Source organism: Tachyglossus aculeatus, chromosome 2 (genome assembly GCF_015852505.1).
Source record: "Tachyglossus aculeatus isolate mTacAcu1 chromosome 2, mTacAcu1.pri, whole genome shotgun sequence".
Taxonomy (NCBI): Eukaryota; Metazoa; Chordata; class Mammalia; order Monotremata; family Tachyglossidae; genus Tachyglossus; species Tachyglossus aculeatus.
This window is the reverse complement of record NC_052067.1, coordinates 144,214,693-144,237,708: the sequence shown is the minus strand read 5'-3', so window position 1 is coordinate 144,237,708 and position 23,016 is coordinate 144,214,693. Positions and strand designations below refer to the sequence as shown.

The 23,016-nt window shown below is 42.8% G+C and overlaps 1 protein-coding gene across 4 annotated transcripts in view; it reads left to right on the top strand.

The window, feature by feature from the left end:
• The window catches only part of AMN1 (antagonist of mitotic exit network 1 homolog), a 110,791-nt gene that overhangs the window by 68,011 nt on the left and 19,764 nt on the right, over positions 1–23,016 (top strand). For all 4 annotated transcript variants that reach the window (XM_038771336.1, XM_038771328.1, XM_038771354.1 and 1 more), the window contains exons 4-6: positions 1,180–1,397; positions 13,115–13,171; positions 19,905–20,016. In XM_038771336.1, the coding sequence (XP_038627264.1) occupies positions 1,180–1,397; positions 13,115–13,171; positions 19,905–20,016 (387 nt within the window). The remainder of the gene's footprint in view (positions 1–1,179; positions 1,398–13,114; positions 13,172–19,904; positions 20,017–23,016) is intronic.

The following is a 23,016-nucleotide window of genomic DNA, read 5'->3' as shown; positions in this document are numbered from 1 at the left end:
GGAGTTTCTGCCTGATGCGCAGATAGATTGGTAGCCACTGGAGACTTTTGAGGAGGGGAGTAACATGCCCAGAGCGTTTCTGGACAAAGACAATCCGGGCAGCAGCGTGAAGTATGGAGTGAAGTGGGGAGAGACACGAGGATGGGAGATCAGAGAGAAGGCTGATTGATGCAGTAGTCCAGACGGGATAGGATGAGAGCTTGAATGAGCAGGGTAGCGGTTGGGATGGAGAGGAGAGGGCGGATGGGGGGTAAGGATAATAATAATAATAATGGTGGTATTTGCTAAGCATTTACTATGTGGAAAGCACTGTTCTAAGCACTGGGGGGGGGGCGGATACAAGGTGATCAGGTTGACCCACGTGGGGCTCACAGTCTTAACCCCCATTTTACAGATGAGGGAACTGAGAAATTCAGTTACTTGCCCAAAATCACCCAGCTGACAATTGGCGGAGCTGGGATTTGAACCCATGACCTCTGACTCCAAATCAATCAATCAATCGTATTTATTGAGCACTGACTGTGTGCAGAGCACTGTACTAAACGCTTGGGAAGTACAAGTTGGCAACATATAGAGATGGTCCCTACCCAAAAATCAATCAATCAATCAATTGTATTTATTGAGCGCTTACTGTGTGCGGAGCACTGTACTAAGCACTTGGGAAGTACAAGTTGGCAACATATAGAGACGGTCCCTACCCGACAGCGGGCTCACAGTCTAGAAGGGGGAGACAGACAACAAAACAAAACATATTAACAAAATGAAATAAATAGAATAGATATGTACAAGTAAAATAAATAAATAGAGTAATAAATCTGTACAAACATATACAGTTTTGATGGGGGGTAAGGATAATAATAATAATAATGATGGTATTTGCTAAGCGCTTACTATGTGCAAAGCACTGTTCTAAGCACTGGGGGGGGATACAAGGTGATCAGGTTGACCCACGTGGGGCTCACAGTCTTAACCCCCAATTTACAGATGAGGGCACTGAGAAATTCAGTGACTTGCCCCAAGTCACCCAGCTGACAACTGGCGGAGCGGGGATTTGAACCCACGACCTCTGCCTCCAAAGCCCGGGCTCTCTCCACTGAGCCACGAAGGATGAGGTTGTCGTCGGGGTGTTTTCCTAGGAAGAAAAGCGGTGGCCTGATCTTCATCGTGGTGTTCTCCTAGGAATAAAAGCGGTGGCCTCGTCTTGCGTGTATTTGCTGGAGACCTCTCTGAAGAGATGCAGCAGCCTCACGGACGAAGGCGTTATGGCCCTGGCGCTTCACTGCCGGTTTTTGAAGATCCTCAACTTAGGGGGCTGCCTCGGGATCACCGACCGGTCCCTCCGGGCCCTGGGGGACAACTGCCCGCTGCTGCAAAGTGTAGACTTTTCAGCCACTCCGGTAAAGTCCCGAGGTTTTCATCTTTATTCAGTCATTCGTTCAGTTGTATTTATTGAGCGCTTACTACTACTACTACTACTACTACTACTACTAATGGCATTTATTAAGCACTTACTATGTGCAAAGCACTCTTCTAAGCACTGGGGAGGTTACAAGGTGATCAGGCTGTCCCACAGGGGGGCTCACAATCTTAATCCCCACTTTCCAGATGAGGGAACTGAGGCCCAGAGACGTCAAGTGACTTGCCCAAAGTCACACAGCTGACCATTGGTGGAGCCGGGATTTGAACCCACAGCCCGGGCTCTTTCCACTGAGCCACGCTGCTTCTCTATGTGCTTGGGAAAGTCCCGCAGGACAATAAACTGTGATATTCCCTGCCCACAGCGAGCTCACAGTCTAGAGAGGGGGAGGCAGACAGCAATACAAATAAATAAAATTCCAGCTGTGCACATAAGTGCCGTGGGGTTGGGAGCGGGGAAGATGATAATGATGGTATTTGTTAAGCGTTTAGTGAACAGTGCTTTGCACAAAGTAAGCACTTTACAAATACCATTATTATTATTATTATTATTATTATGTGTCAGGCACTGTTCTAAGCACTGGGGTAATAATAATAATAATAATAATGGCATTTATTTAGCGCTTCCTATCATCATCATCGTCATCAATCGTATTTATTGAGCGCTTACTATGTGCAGAGCACTGTACTAAGCGCTTGGGAAGTACAAGTTGGCAACATATAGCGACAGTCCCTACCCAACATTGGGCTCACAGTCTAAAAGGGGGAGACAGAGAACAAAACCAAACATACTAACAAAATAAGATAAATAGAATAGATATGTACAAGTAAAATAAATAAAATTCCAGCTGTGCACATAAGTGCCTGGGGCTGGGAGCGGGGAAAATGATAATGATGGTATTTGTTAAGCGTTTAATGAACAGTGCTTTGCACAAAGTAAGTGCTTTACAAATACCATTATTATTATTATTATGTGTCAGGCACTGTTCTAAGCACTGGGGTAATAATAATAATGATAATGATGGCATTTATTAAGCACTTCCTATGTGCAAAGCACTGCTCTAAGCGCTGGGGGGGATACAAGGTGATCAGGCTGTCCCACGGGGGGGTCACAATCTTAATCCCCATTTCCCAGATGAGGGAACTGAGGCCCAGAGAAGTGAAGTGACTTGCCCCAAGTCACACAGCTGACCATTGGCGGAGCCGGGATTTGAACCCACGACCTCTGACTCCAAAGCCCGGGCTCTTTCCACTGAGCCAGGCTGCTTCTCTAAGTGCTTGGGAAAGTCCCACAGGACAATAAACTGTGACATTCCCTGCCCACAGCGAGCTCACAGTCTAGAGAGGGGGAGGCAGACAGCAATACAAATAAATAAAATTCCAGCTGTGCATGTAAGTGCCGTGGGGCTGGGAGCGGGGAAGAGGATAATGATGGTATTTGTTAAGCATTTAATGAACAGTGCTTTGCACAAAGTAAGCGCTTTACAAATACCATTATTATTATTATGTGTCAGGCACTGTTCTAAGCACTGGGGTAATAATAATAATAATGATGATGGCATTTATTAAGCGCTTCCTATGTGCAAAGCACTGCTCTAAGCGCTTGGGAGGTTACAAGGTGATGAGGTTGTCCCACGGGGGGCTCACAGTCTTCATCCCCATTTTCCAGATGAGGGAACTGAGGCCCAGAGAAGTGAAGTGACTTGCCCATAGTCACACAGCTGACCATTGGCGGAGCCGGGATTTGAACCCACGACCTCTGACTCCAAAGCCCGGGCTCTTTCCACTGAGCCACGCTGCTTCTGTATGTGCTTGGGAAAGTCCCACAGGACAATAAACTGTGACATTCCCTGCCCACAGCGAGCTCACAGTCTAGAGAGGGGGAGGCAGACAGCAATACAAATAAATAAAATTCCAGCTGTGTACGTAAGTGCTGTGGGGCTGGGAGCGGGGAAGAGGATAATGATGGTATTTGTTAAGCGTTTAATGAACAGTGCTTTGCACAAAGTAAGTGCTTTACAAATACCATTATTATTATTATGTGTCAGGCACTGTTTTAAGCACTGGGGTAATAATAATAATAATAATGATGGCATTTATTAAGCGCTTCCTATCATCATCATCATCATCATCATCATCAATCGTATTTATTGAGCGCTTACTATGTGTAGAGCACTGTACTAAGTGCTTGCGAAGTACAAATTGACAACATATAGAGACAGTCCCTACCCAACATTGGGCTCACAGTCTAAAAGGGGGAGACAGAGAACAAAACCAAACATACTAACAAAATAAGATAAATAGAATAGATATGTACAAGTAAAATAAATAAATAAATAAAATTCCAGCTGTGCACATAAGTGCCGTGGGGCTGGGAGCGGGGAAGAGGATAATGATGGTATTTGTTAAGCGTTTAATGAACAGTGCTTTGCACAAAGTAAGCGCTTTACAAATACCATTATTATTATTATTATTATTATTATTATTATTATGTGTCAGGCACTGTTCTAAGCACTGAGGTAATAATAATAATGATAATAATAATGATGGCATTTATTAAGCGCTTCCTATGTGCAAAGCACTGTTCTAAGCGCTGGGGAGGTTACAAGGTGATCAGGCTAGTAAGCGCTTGATAAATTCCATCATTATTATTATTGTTATTATTATTAAGTGCTCGGGAAAGTCCCACAGAACAATAAACTGTGACATTCCCTGCCCACAGCGAGCTCACAGTCTAGAGAGGGGGACACAGACAGCAATGCAAATAAATAAAATTCCAGCTGTGCACCTAAGTGCCGTGGGGCTGGGAGCGGGGAAGAGGATAATGATGGTAGTTGTTAAGCGTTTAATGAACAGTGCTTTGCACAAAGTAAGCGCTTTACAAATACCATTATTATTATTATGTGTCAGGCACTGTTTTAAGCACTGGGGTAATAATAATAATAATAATAATGATGGCATTTATTAAGCACTTCCTATGTGCAAAGCACTGCTCTAAGCGCTGGGGGGATACAAGGTGATCAGGCTGTCCCACGGGGGGCTCACAATCTTAATCCCCATTTTCCAGATGAGGTAACTGAGGCCCAGTGAAGTGACTTGCCCCAAGTCACACAGCTGACAAGTGGCGGAGCTGGGATTTGAACCCATGACGTCTGACTTCAAAGCCCGGGCTCTTTCCCACTGAGCCACGCTGCTTCTCAGTGGTACCGCTGTTGGGTAGGGACCGTCTCTGTATGTTGCCAACTTGTACTTCCCAAGCGCTCAGTACAGTGCTCTGCACAAAGTAAGCGCTCAATAAATACAATTGAATGAATGAATGAATGGTAGATGCAAGCAGCGTGACTCAGTGGAAAGAGCCCGGCCTTGGGAGTCAGAGGTCATGGGTTCTAATCCCGGCTCCCCCATATGTCTGCTGTGTGACCTTGGACAAGTCACCTAACTTCTCTGAGCCTCAGTTACCTCATCAGTAAAATGGGGATTAGGACTGTGAGCCCCCCGTGGGACAACCTGATCACCTTGTATCCCCCCCAGCGCTTAGAACAGTGCTTTGCACATAGTAAGCGCTTAACAAATGCCGTCATTATTATACAAGATAATCGGGTCGGACACAGTCCCCGTCCCACCTCGGGCCCACAGTCTTAATCCCCACTTTCCAGATGAGGGAACTGAGGCCCAGAGAAGTGAAGTGACTTGCCCAGGGTCACACAGCAGACAAGTGGTGGAGCCGGGATTAGAACCCATGACCTTTTGGTTCCCACGCCCGGGCTGCTTAGTCCCCCTCTCCAACCCCCACATCTTACCTCCTTCCCTTCCCCACAGCACCTGTATATATGTATATATGTTTGTACAGATTTATTACTCTATTTATTTATTTTACTTGTACATATTCTATTTATATTATTTTGTTAATATGTTTGGTTTTGTTCTCTGTCTCCCCCTTTTAGACTGTGAGCCCTCTCCATCCCCCCCATCTTACCTCCTTCCCTTCCCCACAGCACCTGTATATATGTATATATGTTTGTACAGATTTATTACTCTATTTATTTTACTTGTACATATCTATTGTATTTATTTTATTTTGTTAATATGTTTGGTTTTGTTGCCTGTCTCCCCCTTCTAGACTGTGAGCCTGCTGTTGGGTAGGGACCGTCCCTAGATGTTGCCAACTTGGACTTCCCAAGCGCTTAGTACAGTGCTCTGCACACAGTAAGCGCTCAATAAATACGACTGATTGATTGATTGCCAGAGTTCTGTCTATGGGGCTCAGTCTTGGCTACTCGGGGAGGAGTATAAAATCAAGATGTGAGGGCCCGGGGGTTGGTGACGTACTTCCCAAGCGCTTAGTACAGTGCTCTGCACACAGTAAGCGCTCAATAAATACGATCGATTGATTGATAGAGTTCTGTCTATGGGGCTCAGTCTTGGCTACTCGGGAGGAGTATAAAATCAAGATGTGAGGGCCCGGGGGTTGGTGACGTACTTCCCAAGCGCTTAGTACAGTGCTCTGCACACAGTAAGCGCTCAATAAATACGATTGATTGATTGATTGATAGAGTTCTGTCTATGGGGCTCGGTCTTGGCTACTCGGGGAGTAGTATAAAATCAAGATGTGAGGGCGCGGGGGTTGGTGACGTACTTCCCAAGCGCTTAGTACAGTGCTCTGCACACAGTAAGCGCTCAATAAATACGATTGATTGATTGATTGATAGAGTTCTGTCTATGGGGCTCGGTCTTGGCTACTCGGGGAGTAGTATAAAATCAAGATGTGAGGGCGCGGGGGTTGGTGACGTACTTCCCAAGCGCTTAGTACAGTGCTCTGCACACAGTAAGCGCTCAATAAATACGATTGAATGAGTGAATGAATGAATGAATGAATGGATGGTGACCGCTTCCCCTGAGGTGAAATTACCAAATACAACAGCAAGCGCCGGAGATGGAGAGAAGAGGTCAAACGAAGCCCAAGTGGGATCGAGAAAATCTGGTGATTTTTCCTTCCCGGTGGACTGGAAAAACTAATAATCGCGGCAATTGTTAAGTGCTTACTATGTGCCAAGCACTAGGGTAGATAATCAGGTCACAGCTGGGGCTCACAGTCTTCAGTAAGTAGGAGGGAGAATGGGTAAGTTGTACATGGTAATTATTCTATTGATTTTATTAGTCAGCACTTAGAACAGTGCTTTGCACTGTATATATGTATATATGTTGTATATATATGTATATATATGTATATATATATGTATATATATACCTGTATATATGTATATATGGTTGTACATATTTATTACTCTATTTATTTATTTATTTTACTTGTACATTTCTATCCTATTCTATTTATTTATTTATTATTTTGTTGGTATGTTTGGTTCCGTTCTCTGTCTCCCCCTTCTAGACTGTGAGCCCACTGTTGGGTAGGGACTGTCTCTACGTGTTGCCAATTTGTCCTTCCCAAGCGCTTAGTCCAGTGCTCTGCACATAGTAAGCGCTCAATGAATACGATTGATTGATTGCACATAGTAAGCGCCTAATAAATGCCATAATTATCATTATTATTATTATTATTACTAGTGATGTGTATATATGTGTATGTGTATATATATTATGATTAATAATGATGTGTAGATATGTGTATATATCTATAATTCTATTTATGTCGATGGCATTAATAATAATTAATAATAATATTAATTATAATAATATAATAATATTAATAATAATAATAATTTATTAAGCGCTCACTATGTGCAAAGCACTGTTCTAAGTGCTGGAATTGATCAATAATGATGTGTATATAAGTGTATCTATAATTCTATTTATGTCGATGGTATTAATAATAATTAATAATGATATTAATTATAATAATATAATAATATTAATTAATAATAACAATTTATTAAGTGCTCACTATGTGCAAAGCACTGTTCTAAGCGCTGGAATTGATCAATAATGATGTGTATATAAGTGTATATATCTATAATTCTATTTATGTCGATGGTATTAATAATAATTATTAATAATATTGATTATAATAATATAATAACATTAATTAATAATAATAATTTATTAAGCGCTCACTATGTGCAAAGCACTGTTCTGTGCGCTGGAATTGATCAATAATGATGTGTATATAAGTGTATATATCTATAATTCTATTTATGTCGATGGTATTGATAATAATAAATAATAATATTAATTATAATAATATAATAACATTAATTAATGATAATAATTTATTAAGCACTCACTATGTGCAAAGCACTGTTCTATGCGCTGGAATTGATCAATAATGATGTGTATATAAGTGTATATATCTATAATTCTGTTTATGTCGATGATATTGATAATAATTAATAATAATATTAATTATAACAATACAATAACATTAATTAATAATAATAATTTGTTAAGCGCTCACTATGTGCAAAGCACTGTTCTAAGCGCTGGAATTGATCGATAATGATGTGTATATAAGTGTATATATCTAGAATTCTATTTATGTCGATGGCATTAATAATAATTAATAATAATATTAATTATAATAATATAACAATATTAATTAATAATCATAATTTATTAAGCACTCACTATGTGCAAAGCACTGTTCTAAGCGCTGGAGTCGACACCAGTCTACTTGTTCTGTGTTGCTGTCTGTCTCCCCCTTCTAGACTGTGAGCCCTTTGTTGGGTAGGGACTGTCTCTATATGTTGTAGAGAAGCAGCGGGGCTCAGTGGAAAAGAGCCCGGGCTTCGGAGCCAGAGGTCATGGTTTCAAATCCCGCCTCTGCCAATTGTCAGCTGGGTGACTTGGGGCAAGTCACTTCGCTTCTCCGGGCCTCAGTTCCCTCATCTGTAAAATGGGGATTAAGATGGTGAGCCCCCCGCCGTGGGACAACCTGATCACCTTGTAACCTCCCCAGCGCTTAGAACAGTGCTTGGCACATAGGAAGCGCTTAATAAATGCCATTATTATTATTGCCGATTTGTACTTCCCAAGCGTTTAGTACAGTGCTCTGCACACAGTAAGGACTCAATAAATACGATTGAATGAATGACTGAATGAGTGAAGTAAGGAATCCCCTTTTTTGCAGAGGAGGGAACTTAGCACAGAGAAGTTAAGTTACTGGCCCAAGGCCACACAGCATGGTGTGGCGGTTAGAGCACAGGCCTGGGTTCTGGTCGTGGCCCCGCCACCTGTCTGCTGTGTGACCCTGGGCAGGTCAGTTCACCTCCGTGCCTCAGTGACCTCATCCGTAGAGTGGGGATTGAGACCGTGAGCCCCACGTGGGACAGGGACTGTGTCCAACGCGATTGGCTTGGATCCACCGTAGCGCTTAGTACAGTGCCTGGTGCTTAGTAAGCACTTCATAAATACCATGATTGTTATTGTTATTGCAGCGGGTGAGTGGCAGAGCCGGGATTAGAACTCGGGTCCTTCTGACTCCAAGGCGTGATGGGTGACTGTAGAGTGTAGACTCTAGACTGGAAGCTCACTGTGGGCAGGGAACATGCCTATCACCTCTTTTTTATTGGATTCTCCCATGAGTACAGTACTCTGCACGTAGTAAGCGCTCAAAAAGTACCATTGATTGACTGAACATGTGTTGAGTCCTTATTATTCTACCTAGTGTGTGTGTGTGTGTAAGTGGGTTAGTTGCCTAACTTCTCCCATTTAAAGGAAACTCTGGTTGCTATGGCAATCTCTTAGGATGGGGGTGAATAATTACAATAATTCAATCATTCATTCATTCAATCGTATTTATTGAGCGCTTACTGTGTGCAGAGCACTGTACTAAGCGCTTGGGAAGTACAAGTTGGCAACATCTAGAGACGGTCCCTACCCAACAATCAATCAATCGTATTTATTGAGCGCTTACTGTGTGCCGAGCACTGTACTAAGCACTTGGGAATCAATCATATTTATTGAGCGCTTACTGTATGCAGAGCACTGTACTAAGCGCTTGGGAAGTACAAGTTGGCAACATCTAGAGACGGTCCCTACCCAACAATCAATCAATCGTATTTATTGAGCGCTTACTGTGTGCCGAGCACTGTACTAAGCACTTGGGAATCAATCAATCATATTTACTGAGTGCTTACTGTGTGCAGAGCAGTGTACTAAGCGCTTGGGAAGTACAAGTTGGCAACATATAGAGATGGTCCCTACCCAACAATCAATCAGTCAATCAATCAATCGTATTTATTGAGCGCTTACTGTGTGTAGAGCACTGTACTAAGCACTTGGGAATCAATCAATCGTATTTATTGAGCGCTTACTGTGTGTAGAGCACTGTACTAAGCACTTGGGAATCAATCAATCATATTTATTGAGCCCTTACTGTGTGCAGAGCACTGTACTAAGCGCTTGGGAAGTACAAGTTGGCAACATATAGAGATGGTCCCTACCCAACAATCAATCAATCAATCATATTTATTGAGCGCTTACTGTGTGCAGAGCACTGTACTAAGCACTTGGGAATCAATCAATCATATTTACTGAGCGCTTACTGTGTGCAGAGCAGTGTACTAAGCGCTTGGGAAGTACAAGTTGGCAACATATAGAGATGGTCCCTACCCGACAATCAATCAATCCATCAATCAATCGTATTTATTGAGTGCTTACTGTGTGCAGAGCACTGTACTAGGCACTTGGGAATCAATCAATGATATTTATTGAGCGCTTACTGTGTGCAGAGCACTGTACTAAGCACTTGGGAAGTCCAAGTTGGCAACATATAGAGACCCAACAGCGGGCTCACAGTCTAGAAGGGGGAGACAGAGAACAAAATCAAACATATTAACAAAATAAAATAAATAGAATAGATAGGTACAAGTAAAATACAGTAATAAATACGTACAAGCGTATATACATATATACAGGTGCTGTGGGAAGGGGAAGGAGGTAAGGCGGGGGGGATGGGGAGGGGGAGGAGGGGGAGAGGAAGGATAATAATAATGGCATTTGTTAAGCGCTTACTATGTGCAAAGCACTGTTCTAAGCGCTGGGGAGGATACAAGGTGATCAGGTTGTCCCACGGGGGGCTCACAGTCTTCATCCCCATTTTACATGTGAGGGAACTGAGGCCCAGAGAAGTGAAGTGACTTGCCCAAAGTCACCCAGCTGACAACTGGCGGGGCTGGGATTTGAACCCATGACCTCTGACTCCCAAGCCCGGGCTCTTTCCACTGAGCCACGCTGCTGCTGCCCCCTCTCCCCCGCCTCCTTCTCTCCCCCCTCTGCTCACTGTGGGCAGGGGTCATGTCTACCAATCCTGTTGTACTGTGTTCTCCCAAACGCTTAGTATAGTGCTCCACACACGGAAGGCGATCAATAAATACAGCGATGGATCGATTGGCGTTAGTCTGCGACAAGGCCGTGAAAAGAACATATTCATTCATTCATTCAATCGTATTTATTGAGCGCTTACTGTGTGCAGAGCACTGGACTAAGCGCTTGGGAAGTACAAGTTTTGAGAATGGAGTGATTTTTCCGGGTTCCCTGAAAAAGAATGATCACATTCATTCATTCATTCATTCATTCAGTCGTATTTATTGAGCGCTTACTGTGTGCAGAGCACTGCAATAAGCGCTTGGAAAGTACAAGTTTTGAGAATGGAGTGATTTTTCCGGGTTCCCTGAAAAGGAATGATCACATTCATTCAGTCGTATTTATTGAGCGCTTTCTGTGTGCAGAGCACTGTACTAAGCGCTTGGGAAGTACAAGTTTTGAGAATGGAGTGATTTTTCCGGGTTCCTGAAAAGGAATGATCACATTCATTCAGTCGTATTTATTGAGCGCTTACTGTGTGCAGAACACTGTACTAAGCGCTTGGGAAGTACAAGTTTTGAGAATGGAGTGATTTTGCTGGGTTCCCTGAAAAAGAATGATCACATTCATTCATTCATTCAATCGTATTGAGCGCTTACTGTGTGCAGAGCACTGTACTAAGCGCTTGGAAAGTACAAGTTTTGAGAATGGAGTGATTTTTCCGGGTTCCCTGAAAAAGAATGATCACATTCATTCATTGTTGTATTTATTGAGCGCTTACTGTGTGCAGAGCACTGTACTAAGCGCTTGGGAAGTACAAGTTTTGAGAATGGAGTGAGTTTTCCGGGTTCCCTGAAAAAGAATGATCACATTCATTCATTCATTCATTCAGTCGTATTTATTGAGCGCTTTACTGTGTGCAGAGCACTGTACTAAGCGCTTGGGAAGTACAAGATTTGAGAATGGAGTGATTTTTCCGGGTTCCCCGAAAAAGAATGATCACATTCATTCATTCATTCAGTCGTATTTATTGAGCGCTTACTGTGTGCAGAGCACTGTACTAAGCGCTTGGGAAGTACAAGTTTTGAGAATGGAGTGATTTTTCCGGGTTCCCTGAAAAAGAATGATCACATTCATTGTCGTATTTATTGAGCGCTTACTGTGTGCAGAGCACTGTACTAAGCGCTTGGGAAGTACAAGTTTTGAGAATGGAGTGATTTTTCCGGGTTCCCTGAAAAAGAATGATCACATTCATTCATTCATTCAGTCGTATTTATTGAGCGCTTACTGTGTGCAGAGCACTGTACTAAGCCCTTGGGAAGTACAAGATTTGAGAATGGAGTGATTTTTCCGGGTTCCCCGAAAAAGAATGATCACATTCATTCATTCATTCAGTCGTATTTATTGAGCGCTTACTGTGTGCAGAGCACTGTACTAAGCGCTTGGGAAGTACAAGTTTTGAGAATGGAGTGATTTTTCCGGGTTCCCTGAAAAAGAATGATCACATTCATCCATTCATTCATTGTCGTATTTATTGACTGCTTACTGTATGCAGAGCACTGTACTAAGCGCTTGGGAAGTACAAATTTTGAGAATGGAGTGATTTGTCCGGGTTCCCTGAAAAAGAATGATCACATTCATCCATTCATTCAATCGTATTTATTGAGCGCTTACTGTGCGCAGAGCACTGGACTAAGCGCTTGGGAAGTACAAGTTTTGAGAATGGAGTGATTTTTCCGGGTTCCCCGAAAAAGAATGATCACATTCATTCATTCATTCAGTCGTGTTTATTGAGCGCTTACTGTGTGCAGAGCACTGTACTAAGCGCTTGGGAAGTACAAGTTTTGAGAATGGAGTGATTTTTCCGGGTTCCCTGAAAAAGAATGATCACATTCATTCATTCATTCATTGTCGTATTTATTGACTGCTTACTGTATGCAGAGCACTGTACTAAGTGCTTGGGAAGTACAAGTTTTGAGAATGGAGTGATTTTTCCGGGTTCCCTGAAAAAGAATGATCACATTCACTCATTCAGTCATATTTATTGAGCGCTTACTGTGTGCAGAGCACTGTACTAAGCGCTTGGGAAGTACAAGTTTTGAGAATGGAGTGATTTCTCTGGGTTCCCTGAAAAAGAATGATCACATTCATTCATTCATTCAGTCGTATTTATTGAGCGCTTACTGTGTGCAGAGCACTGTACTAAGCGCTTGGGAAGTACAAGTTTTGAGAATGGAATGATTTTTCCGGGTTCCCTGAAAAAGAATGATCACATTCATTCATTCATTCAGTCGTATTTATTGAGCGCTTACTGTGTGCAGAGCACTGTACTAAGCGCTTGGGAAGTACAAGTTTTGAGAATGGAGTGATTTTTCCGGCTTCCCTGAGAAAGAATGATCACCTCTACTGATCCGGGGTCTTGCTTAATTTTTCCTAGGTCACCGATGGGGGTGTGATAGCACTTGTTAGCGGAGTGTGTTCAAAGAAGCTGGAGGTAATCTTTTCTAACGTATTTTCTTATAAAGTAATGAATAATAGTAATGATGGCATTGTGTGAAGCACTTACTATGTGCCCAGCACTGTTCTAAGCGCTGGGAGGGATACAAGGTGATCAGGTTGTCCCACACCCCACAGTCTTAATCCTCATTTTCCAGACGAGGGAACTGAGGCCCAGAGAAGTGAAGTGACTCGCCCAAAGCCACACAGCTGACAAGTGGCGGAGCCGGGATTAGAACCCACGACCTCTGACTCCCAAGCCCGGGCTCTTTCCACTGAGAAAAGTGTTTGAATTTTGTATTTGTCCGTGTACTAGGAGATGGTTATGAAGTTAGTTAATCTTTCCTTACTCGCCGCTGCGAGAACTGTATCCTATATCCCGGATATAGCTCTGCCACATGATGATGATGATGACATTTGTTAAGCGCTTACTATGTGCAAAGCACTGTTCTAATAATAATAATAATAATAATGGCATTTATTAAGCACTTACTATGTGCAAAGCCCTGTTCTAAGCGCTGGGGGGATACAAGGTGATCAGATTGTCCCACGGGGGGCTCACAGTCTTCATCTCCATTTTACAGATGAGGGAACTGAGGCTCAGAGAAGTGAAGTGGCTTGCCCAAGGTCACACAGCAGACATGTGGCGGAGCCGGGATTCGAACCCATGACCTCCGACTCCAAAGCCCGGGCTCTTTCCACTGAGCCATGCCGCCACATGTCTGCTGTGTGACCTTGGGGAAGTCACTTCACTTCTCTGGGCCTCAGTCACCTCATATGGAAAATGAGGATTAATGTTGTGAGCCCCATGAGGGACAACCTGATCACCTTGTAACCTCCCCAGGGCTTAGAACAGTGCTTTGCACATAGTAAGCGCTTAATAAATGCCATTATTATTATTAGAACAGTGCTTTGCACATAGTAATACGATCATTCAATCCTATTTATTGAGCGCTTACTGTGTGCAGAGCACTCTACTAAGAGCTTGGGAAGCATAATTGACAATAAAGAGAGACAATCCCTGCCCACAGTGGGCTCACAGTCTAGAAGGGGGGAGGAAGACATCCAAACAAGTAAACAGGCGTCAATATAAATGAATAGAAAGAAATAGACTTCTATAATAAATACAATTGTAGATATATCAATCAATCGTATTTATTGAGCGCTTACTGTGTGCAGAGCACTGGACTAAGCGCTTGGGAAGTACAAGTTGGCAACATATAGAGACGGTCCCTACCCAACAGTGGGCTCAAAAAAGTAAACAGGCATCAATATAAATAATAATAATAATAATGTTGGCATTTATTAAGCGCTTACTATGTGCCAAGCACTGTTCTAGGCGCTGGGAAGGTTACAGGGTGATCATCAAGAAAGTAAACAGGCATCAATATAAATAATAATAATAATAATGTTGGCATTTACTAAGCGCTTACTATGTGCCAAGCACTGTTCTAAGCGCTGGGAAGGTTACAAGGTGATCATCAAGAAAGTAAACAGGCGTCAATATAAATAATAATAATAATAATAATGTTGGCATTTATTAAGCGCTTACTATGTGCCAAGCACTGTTCTAAGCACTGGGAAGGTTACAAGGTGATCATCAAGAAAGTAAACAGGCATCAATATAAATAATAATAATAATAATGTTGGCATTTATTAAGCGCTTACTATGTGCCAAGCACTGTTCTAAGCGCTGGGAAGGATACAAGGTGATCATCAAGAAAGTAAACAGGTGTCAATATAAATAATAATAATAATATTGGCATTTATTAAGCGCTTACTATGTGCAAAGCACTGTTCTAAGCGCTGGGAAGGTTACAGAACAGTGCTCTGCACATAGTAAGCGCTTAACAAATTCCATCATTTATTATTATTATTACAAGGTGATCAGGTTGTCCCACGGGCGGCTCACAGTCTTAATCCCCATTTGACAGATGAGGGAACTGAGGCCCAGAGAAGTGAAGTGACGTGCCCAAAGTCACCCAGCTGACAGTTGGCGGAGCCGGGATTTGAACCCATGACCTCTGACTCCAAAGCCCCGGCTCTTTCCATTGAGCCACGGTAGATCAATTAGCCAATCAGTCGTATTTATTGAGCGCTTACTGTGTGCAGAGCACTGTACTAAGCGCTTGGGAAGTCCAAGTCGGCAACACATAGAGACAGTCCCTACCCAACAGTGGGCTCACAGTCTAGAAGGGGGAGAGATATTCATTCATTCATTCATATTTATTGAGTGCTTACTGTGTGCAGGGCATTCATTCATTCATTCATTCAAACGTATTTATTGAGTGCTTACTGTGTGCAGAGCACTGTACTAAGCGCTTGGGAAGTACAATTTGGCAACAAGTAGAGACAGTCCCTACCCAACAGTGGGCTCACAGTCTGGACAGAGAACAAAACAAAACATATTAACAGAATAAAATAAATAGAATAAATATGTCATCATCAATCGTATTTATTGAGTGCTTACCGTGTGCAGAGCACTGTACTAAGCGCTTGGGAAGTACAAATTGGCAACATAGAGAGACGGTCCCTACCCAACAGCGGGCTCACAGTCTAAAAGAGGGAGAGATATTCATTCATATTTATTGAGCGCTTACTGTGTGCAGGACATTCATTCATTCATTCAAACGTATTTATTGAGCGCTGACTGTGTGCAGAGCACTGTACTAAGCGCTTGGGAAGTACAAGTCGGCAACATATAGAGACGGTCCCTACCCAACAGTGGGCTCACAGTCTAGACGGAGAACAAAACCAAACATATTAACAGAATAAAATAAATAGAATAAATATGTCATCATCAATCGTATTTATTGAGCGCTTACTGTGTGCAGAGCACTGTACTAAGCGCTTGGGAAGTACAAATTGGCAACATATAGAGACGGTCCCTACCCAACAGCGGGCTCACAGTCTAAAAGGGGGAGAGATATTCATTCATATTTATTGAGCGCTTACTGTGTGCAGGACATTCATTCATTCAAACGTATTTACTGAGCGCTTACTGTGTGCAGAGCACTGTACTAAGCGCCTGGGAAGTACAATTTGGCAACATGTAGAGACAGTCCCTACCCAACAGTGGGCTCACAGTCTAGACGGAGAACGAAACCAAACATATTAACAGAATAAAATAAATAGAATAAATATGTCATCATCAATCGTATTTATTGAGCGCTTACTGTGTGCAGAGCACTGTACTAAGCGCTTGGGAAGTACAAATTGGCAACATAGAGAGACAGTCCCTACCCACCAGTGGGCTCACAGTCTAGAAGATTCACTCATTCCATCGTATGTACTGAGCGCCCTGTGCAGAGCACTGTGCTGAGCGCTGGGAAAGTCCAGTTGGGCACCAGAGACAGTCCCGGCCCACCGAACGGGCTCGCAGTCTAGAAGATTCATTCACCATCACCATCATCATCATCAATCGTATTTATTGAGCGCTCACTGTGTGCAGAGCACTGTACTAAGCGCTGGGAAAGTACTATTTGGTAGATTTAGACGTATATACACAAGTGCTGTGGGGGGGAACAGCAAAGGGGGAGAGTCAAGGTGACGCGGAAGGGAGGGGGAGCAGAGGAAAAGGGAGGCGTAGTCTGGGAAGGCCTCCTGGAGGAGGTGAGCCTTCAGTAGGGCTTTGAAGGGGGGAAGAAAGACGCGTATCTACCCCAGCGCTTAGAACAGATCCCCAGCGTGGCTCAGTGGAAAGAGCCCGGGCTTTGGAGTCGGGGGTCATGGGTTCGAATCCTGGCTCCGCCAATTGTCAGCCGGGTGACTTTGGGCAAGTCACTTCCCTTCTCTGGGCCCCAGTTCCCTCATCTGTAAAATGGGGATCAAGCCTGTGAGCCCCCCGTGGGACAACCTGATCTCCTAGTAACCTCCCCAGTGCTTAGAACAGTGCTCTGCACATAGTAAGCGCTTAATAAATGCCATTATTATTATTATTATTATCCCCAAGCGCTTAGAACAGTGCTCTGCATCGTCATCAGTCGTATTTATGGAGCGCTTACTGTGTGCAGAGCACTGTACTAAGCGCTTGGGGAGTACAAATTGGCAACATAGAGAGACAGTCCCCACCCAACAGTGGGCTCACAGTCTAAAAGGGGTTAGTAAGCGCTTAGTACAGTGCTCTGCACACCGTAGGCGCTCAATAAATACGATTGATGATGAAAAGGGGGAGACAGAGAACAAATAAATATGACTGATTGATTGATCCCCTTTTAGACCCTCTTTTAGACCGTGAGCCCACTGTTGGGTCGGGACCGTCTCTCTATGTTGCCACCTTGGACTTCCCAAGCGCTTAGTACAGTGCTCTGCACACAGTAAGCGCTCAACAAATACGATTGATTGATTGTATTTCCCAAGCGCTTAGTACAGTGCTCCGCACACAGTAAGCGCTCAATAAATACGATTGATTGATCGATCGTACAGCAGGCAAAGAGCAGCCAGCCCTAGTGGATAAAGCACAGGCCCGGGAATCAGAAGGACCCGGATTCGAAACGTGGCTCAGCCACCGGTCTGCTGTGTGACCTTGGGCAAGTCGCCAAACGTCTCTGTGCCCCAGTCCCCCTCATCTGTAAAATGTGGGGATTAGGACGGGGAGCCCCGCTCGTATCCACCCCAGCACTTAGTATTGTGCCTGGCACGAAGAGAGAAGCAGCGTGGCTCAGTGGGAAGAGCCCGGGCTTTGGAATCAGAGGTCATGGGTTCGAATCCCGACTCCGCCACATGTCTGCTGTGTGACCTTGGGCAAGTCACTTCACTTCTCTGAGCCTCAGTTCCCTCATCTGTAAAATGGGGATTAAGATTGTGAGCCCCCCGTGGGACAACTTGATCATCTTGTATCCCCCCCCAGCGCTTAGAACGGCGCTTAGAGAAGCAGCGTGGCTCAGCGGAAAGAGCCCGGGCTTTGGAGTCAGAGGTCATGGGTTCAAATCCCGGTTCCGCCAACTGTCAGCTGTGTGACTTTGGACAAGTCACGTCACTTCTCTGGGCCTCAGTTACCTCATCTGTAAAATGGGGATGAAGACTGTGAGCCCCACGTGGGACAACCTGATCACCTTGTAACCTCCCCATTGCTTAGAACCGTGCTTTGCACATAGTAAGCGCTTAATAAATGCCATCATTATTATTATTGTTATTATTATTATTAGAACAGTGCTTTGCACAAAGTGCTTAATAAATGCCATCATTATTATTATTATTATTAGAACAATGCTTTGCACATAGTAAGCGCTTAACAAATGCCATCATTATTATTATTATTATTATTAAATACCATTTTTAAAAAAAGGTGGGAGAACGGGGATTAGAACTCAGGCCCGTACCCTTTCCACTGGGTCACGCTGGTTCCCGGCCTCCGGCCGGGCCAACCTGAATTTTGGTGAAGAGTTGTTTTGCTTATTATTATTAGAACAGTGCTTTGCACATAGTAAGCGCTTAACAAATGCCATCATCATTATTATTATTATTATTAAATACCATTAAAAAAAAAGGCGGGAGAATGGGGATTAGAACTCAGGCCCGTGCCCTTTCCACTGGGTCACGCTGGTTCCCGGCCTCCGGCCGGGCCAACCTGAATTTTGGTGAAGAGTTGTTTTGCTTATTACTATTAGAACAGTGCTTTGCACATAGTAAGCGCTTAACAAATGCCATTATTATTATTATTATTATTATTAAATACCATTAAACAAAAAAAGGAGGGAGAACGGGGATTAGAACTCAGGCCTGTGCCCTTTCCACTGGGTCACGCTGGTTTCCGGCCTCCGGCCGGGCCAACCTGAATTTTGGTGAAGAGTTGTTTTGCTTGTTATTATTAGAACAGTGCTTTGCACATAGTAAGCGCTTAACAAATGCCATCATCATTATTATTATTATGATTATTAAATACCATTAAAAAAAAAAAGGCAGGAGAACGGGGATTAGAACTCAGGCCCGTGCCCTTTCCACTGGGTCACGCTGGTTCCCGGCCTCCGGCCGGGCCAACCTGAATTTTGGTGAAGAGTTGTTGTTCTTATTATTCTTAGAACAGTGCTTTGCACATAGTAAGTGCTTAACAAATGCCATTATTATTATTATTGTTATTATTATCATTATTATTATTATTATTATTATTAAATACCATTTAAAAAACAAAGGCGGGAGAACAGGAATTAGAACTCAGGCCCGTGCCCTTTCCACTGGGTCACGCTGGTTCCTCCGGCCGGGCCAACCTGAATTTTGGTGAAGAGTTGTTTTGCTTATTGTTCTTAGAACAGTGCTTTGCACATAGTAAGCGCTTAACAAATGCCATCATCATCATTATTATTATTATTATTATGATTATTAAATACCATTTTTTTAAAAAAGGCGGGAGAATGGGGATTCTCAGGCCCGTGCCCTTTCCACTGGGTCACGCTGGTTTCCGGCCTCCGGCCGGGCCAACCTGAATTTTGGTGGAGTTGTTTTGCTTATTACTATTAGAACAGTGCTTTGCACATAGTAAGCGCTTAACAAATGCCATCATTATTATTATTACTATTATTATTAAATACCATTTAAAAAAAAAGGCGGGAGAGCGGGGATTAGAACTCAGGCCCGTGCCCTTTCCACTGGGTCACGCTGGTTCCCGGCCTCCGGCCGGGCCATCCTGAATTTTGGTGATCAGTTGTTTGGCTTTTTTAAACGTCGGATCGGTGTTTCCTTCCACCCGGCAGAGCTTTTGCCAAAACCCCGGGGGTTTCTTGTCTTCTTCCCAGGAAATCCACATGGGCCACTGCGTCCACCTGACCGACGAAGCCGTGGAGGCCGTCCTCACTTGCTGTCCTCAGATTCACATTCTCCTCTTCCACGGCTGCCCACTGATCACCGGTCAGTCCGACAAACGCGTTCGGGAGGTTTTTATTCCAGGGAGAAAGTGAGTTTTTACGCGCTGGTTACCTTGCAGTTACCTCAGTCTCGTCACTTATGAAGTACTTGATAGCAGCGGGCTCACCGTCTAGAAGGGGGAGACAGAGGACAAAAGCAAACACATTAACAAAATAAAATAGAATAGATATGTACAAGTAAAATAGAGTAATAAATACGCACAAACATATATATACATATATATATGTGTGTATATATATACACATATACACATATATACAAACACATATACACATATATGTATATATACACACATATGTGTGTATATATGCATATATATACACACATATATATGTGTGTGCATATATATATACACACACATGTGTGTATGTATATACATATATACACATATATACAAACACATATACACATATATATGTATATATACACACATATGTGTGTGTGTATATGCATATATACACACACACATATGTGTGTATATGTATATATACACACGTGCGTGTATATATGCATATATACACACACACGTGTGTGTGTGTATGTATATATGCACACATGTGTGTATATGCATACATATACACACGTGTGTATATGCATATATACATACATACAAACATGTATACATATGTGTGTTTATATATGTATGCATATATATGTATATATATGTTTGTATATATGTGTGTATACACATATATGTGTGTGTATATGTATATATATACACACACGTGTGTGTGTATACATATATATACATATATATACAAACACACACATATATATATACGTATATGTGTATATGTATGCGCAAATATGTGTGTGTATATATACATATATATGTATATATGTGTTTGTACGTATTTATATATAGAAGGTCCTGGGTTCTAATTCTGGCTCCATCACTTGTCTGCTGTGTGACCCTGGGCAAGTCACTTCACTGTGCCTCAGTTCCCTCATCTGTAAAGTGGGGATCAATCAATCAATCGATCAATCGTATTTATTGAGCGCTTACTGTGTGCAGAGCACTGGACTAAGCGCTTGGGAAGTACAAGTCGGCAACATAGAGAGACGGTCCCTACCCAACAGTGGGCTCACAGTCTAAAAGGGGGAGACAGAGAACAAAACCAAACATATTAATCAAAATAAAAGAAATAGAATAGATATGTACAAGTAAAATAAATAGAGTAATAAATATGTACAAATATATATACATATATACAGGTTACATACGTTCGGGAGATTTTATTCCAGGGAGAAAGTGAGTTTTACTCACTGGTTACCTTACAATTACCTCAGTCTCGTCACTTATTAAGTACTTAATAACAGTGGGCTCACCGTCTAGAAGGGGGAGACAGAGAACAAAACCAAACATATTAACAAAATAAAATAAATAGAATAGATATGTACAAGTAAAATAAATAGAGAAATAAATACGTACAAACAAATATATACATATATATATGTATATATATGTTTGTATGTATTTATATATAGAAGGACCTGGGTTCTAATTCAGGCTCCACCACTTGTTTGCTGTGTGACCCCGGGCAAGTCACTTCACTGTGCCTCAGTTCCCTCATCTGTAAAGTGGGGATGCAGACCGTGAGCCCCACGTGGTACAGGGACTGTGTTCCACCCGATTTGCTTGTATCCACCCCGGTGCTTAGTACAGTGCCTGGTACACAGTAAGCGCTCAATAAATATGATTGAATGAATGAATGAACAAATACCACAATTGTTATTATCATTATTATTATTACACGCAGGTCAATTTATAAGTTGGGCTTGGGGAAAAGTGTGGATTTAAAAATACTTCTGTTGGGTCTTACCATGGGTTCAGCAGTTATGTTAATGATGGTAACAATTATTATTATCATTATTATTATTACACGCAGGTCAATTTATAAGTTGGGCTTGGGGAAAGGTATGGATTTAAAAATACTTCTGTTGAGTCTTACCATGGGTTCAGCAGTTATGTTAATGATGGTAACAATTATTATTATCATTATTATTATTGCACACAGGTCAATTTATAAGTTAGGCTTGGGGAAAGGTATGGATTTAAAAATACTTCTGTTGGGTCTTACCATGGGTTCGGCAGTTATGTTAATGATGGTAATCAAGCCAATTAGGCTATTAGCCTATTAACCATTACTCTATTTATTTATTTTACTTGTACATTTTTATTCTACTTATTTCATTTTGTTAAAATGTTTAGTTTTGTTCTCTGTCTCCCCCTTCTAGACTGTGAGCCCGCTGTTGGGTAGGGACCGTCTCTACATGTTGCCAACTTGTACTTCCCAGGCGCTTAGTACAGTGCTCTGCACACAGTAAGCGCTCAATAAATATGATTGAATGAATGAATGAATGTGTAATTACCTGAGCTCACTAACTGCCTGCCCGGAGTGTAATAATAATAATAATAATAATAATAATAATGGCATTTATTAAGCGCTTACTAAGTGCAAAGCACCGTTCTAAGCGCTGGGGAGGTTACAAGGTGATCGGGTTGTCCCACGGGGGGCTCACAGTCTTCATCTTTTTAGACTGTGAGCCCACTGTTGGGTAGGGACTGTCTCTATATGTTGCCAGCTTGGACTTCCCAAGCGCTTAGTACAGTGCTCTGCCCACAGTAGGTGCTCAATAAATACGATTGATTGATTGATTGATTCATCCCCATTTTCCAGATGAGGGAACTGAGGCCCAGAGAAGTGAAGTGACTTACCCAGGGTCACACAGCTGACGACTGGCGGAGCCGGGATTTGAACCCATGACCTCTGACTCCAAAGCCCGGGCTCTTTCCACTGAGCCACGCTGCTCCACGAACTCTCCATGACCCCATTCGTGTCCTCGGATGAGCCCAATTTCACTTATCAATTTGGGAAAATTTTCAGAAAGCAGCAGCGCTCCTTCTCCTCGGCCAGGCCGGGTGCCCGCTCGGACGCCTGCCAGGCGGGACGGGGTTCGGGCTCCGGGGACTTACTCTGT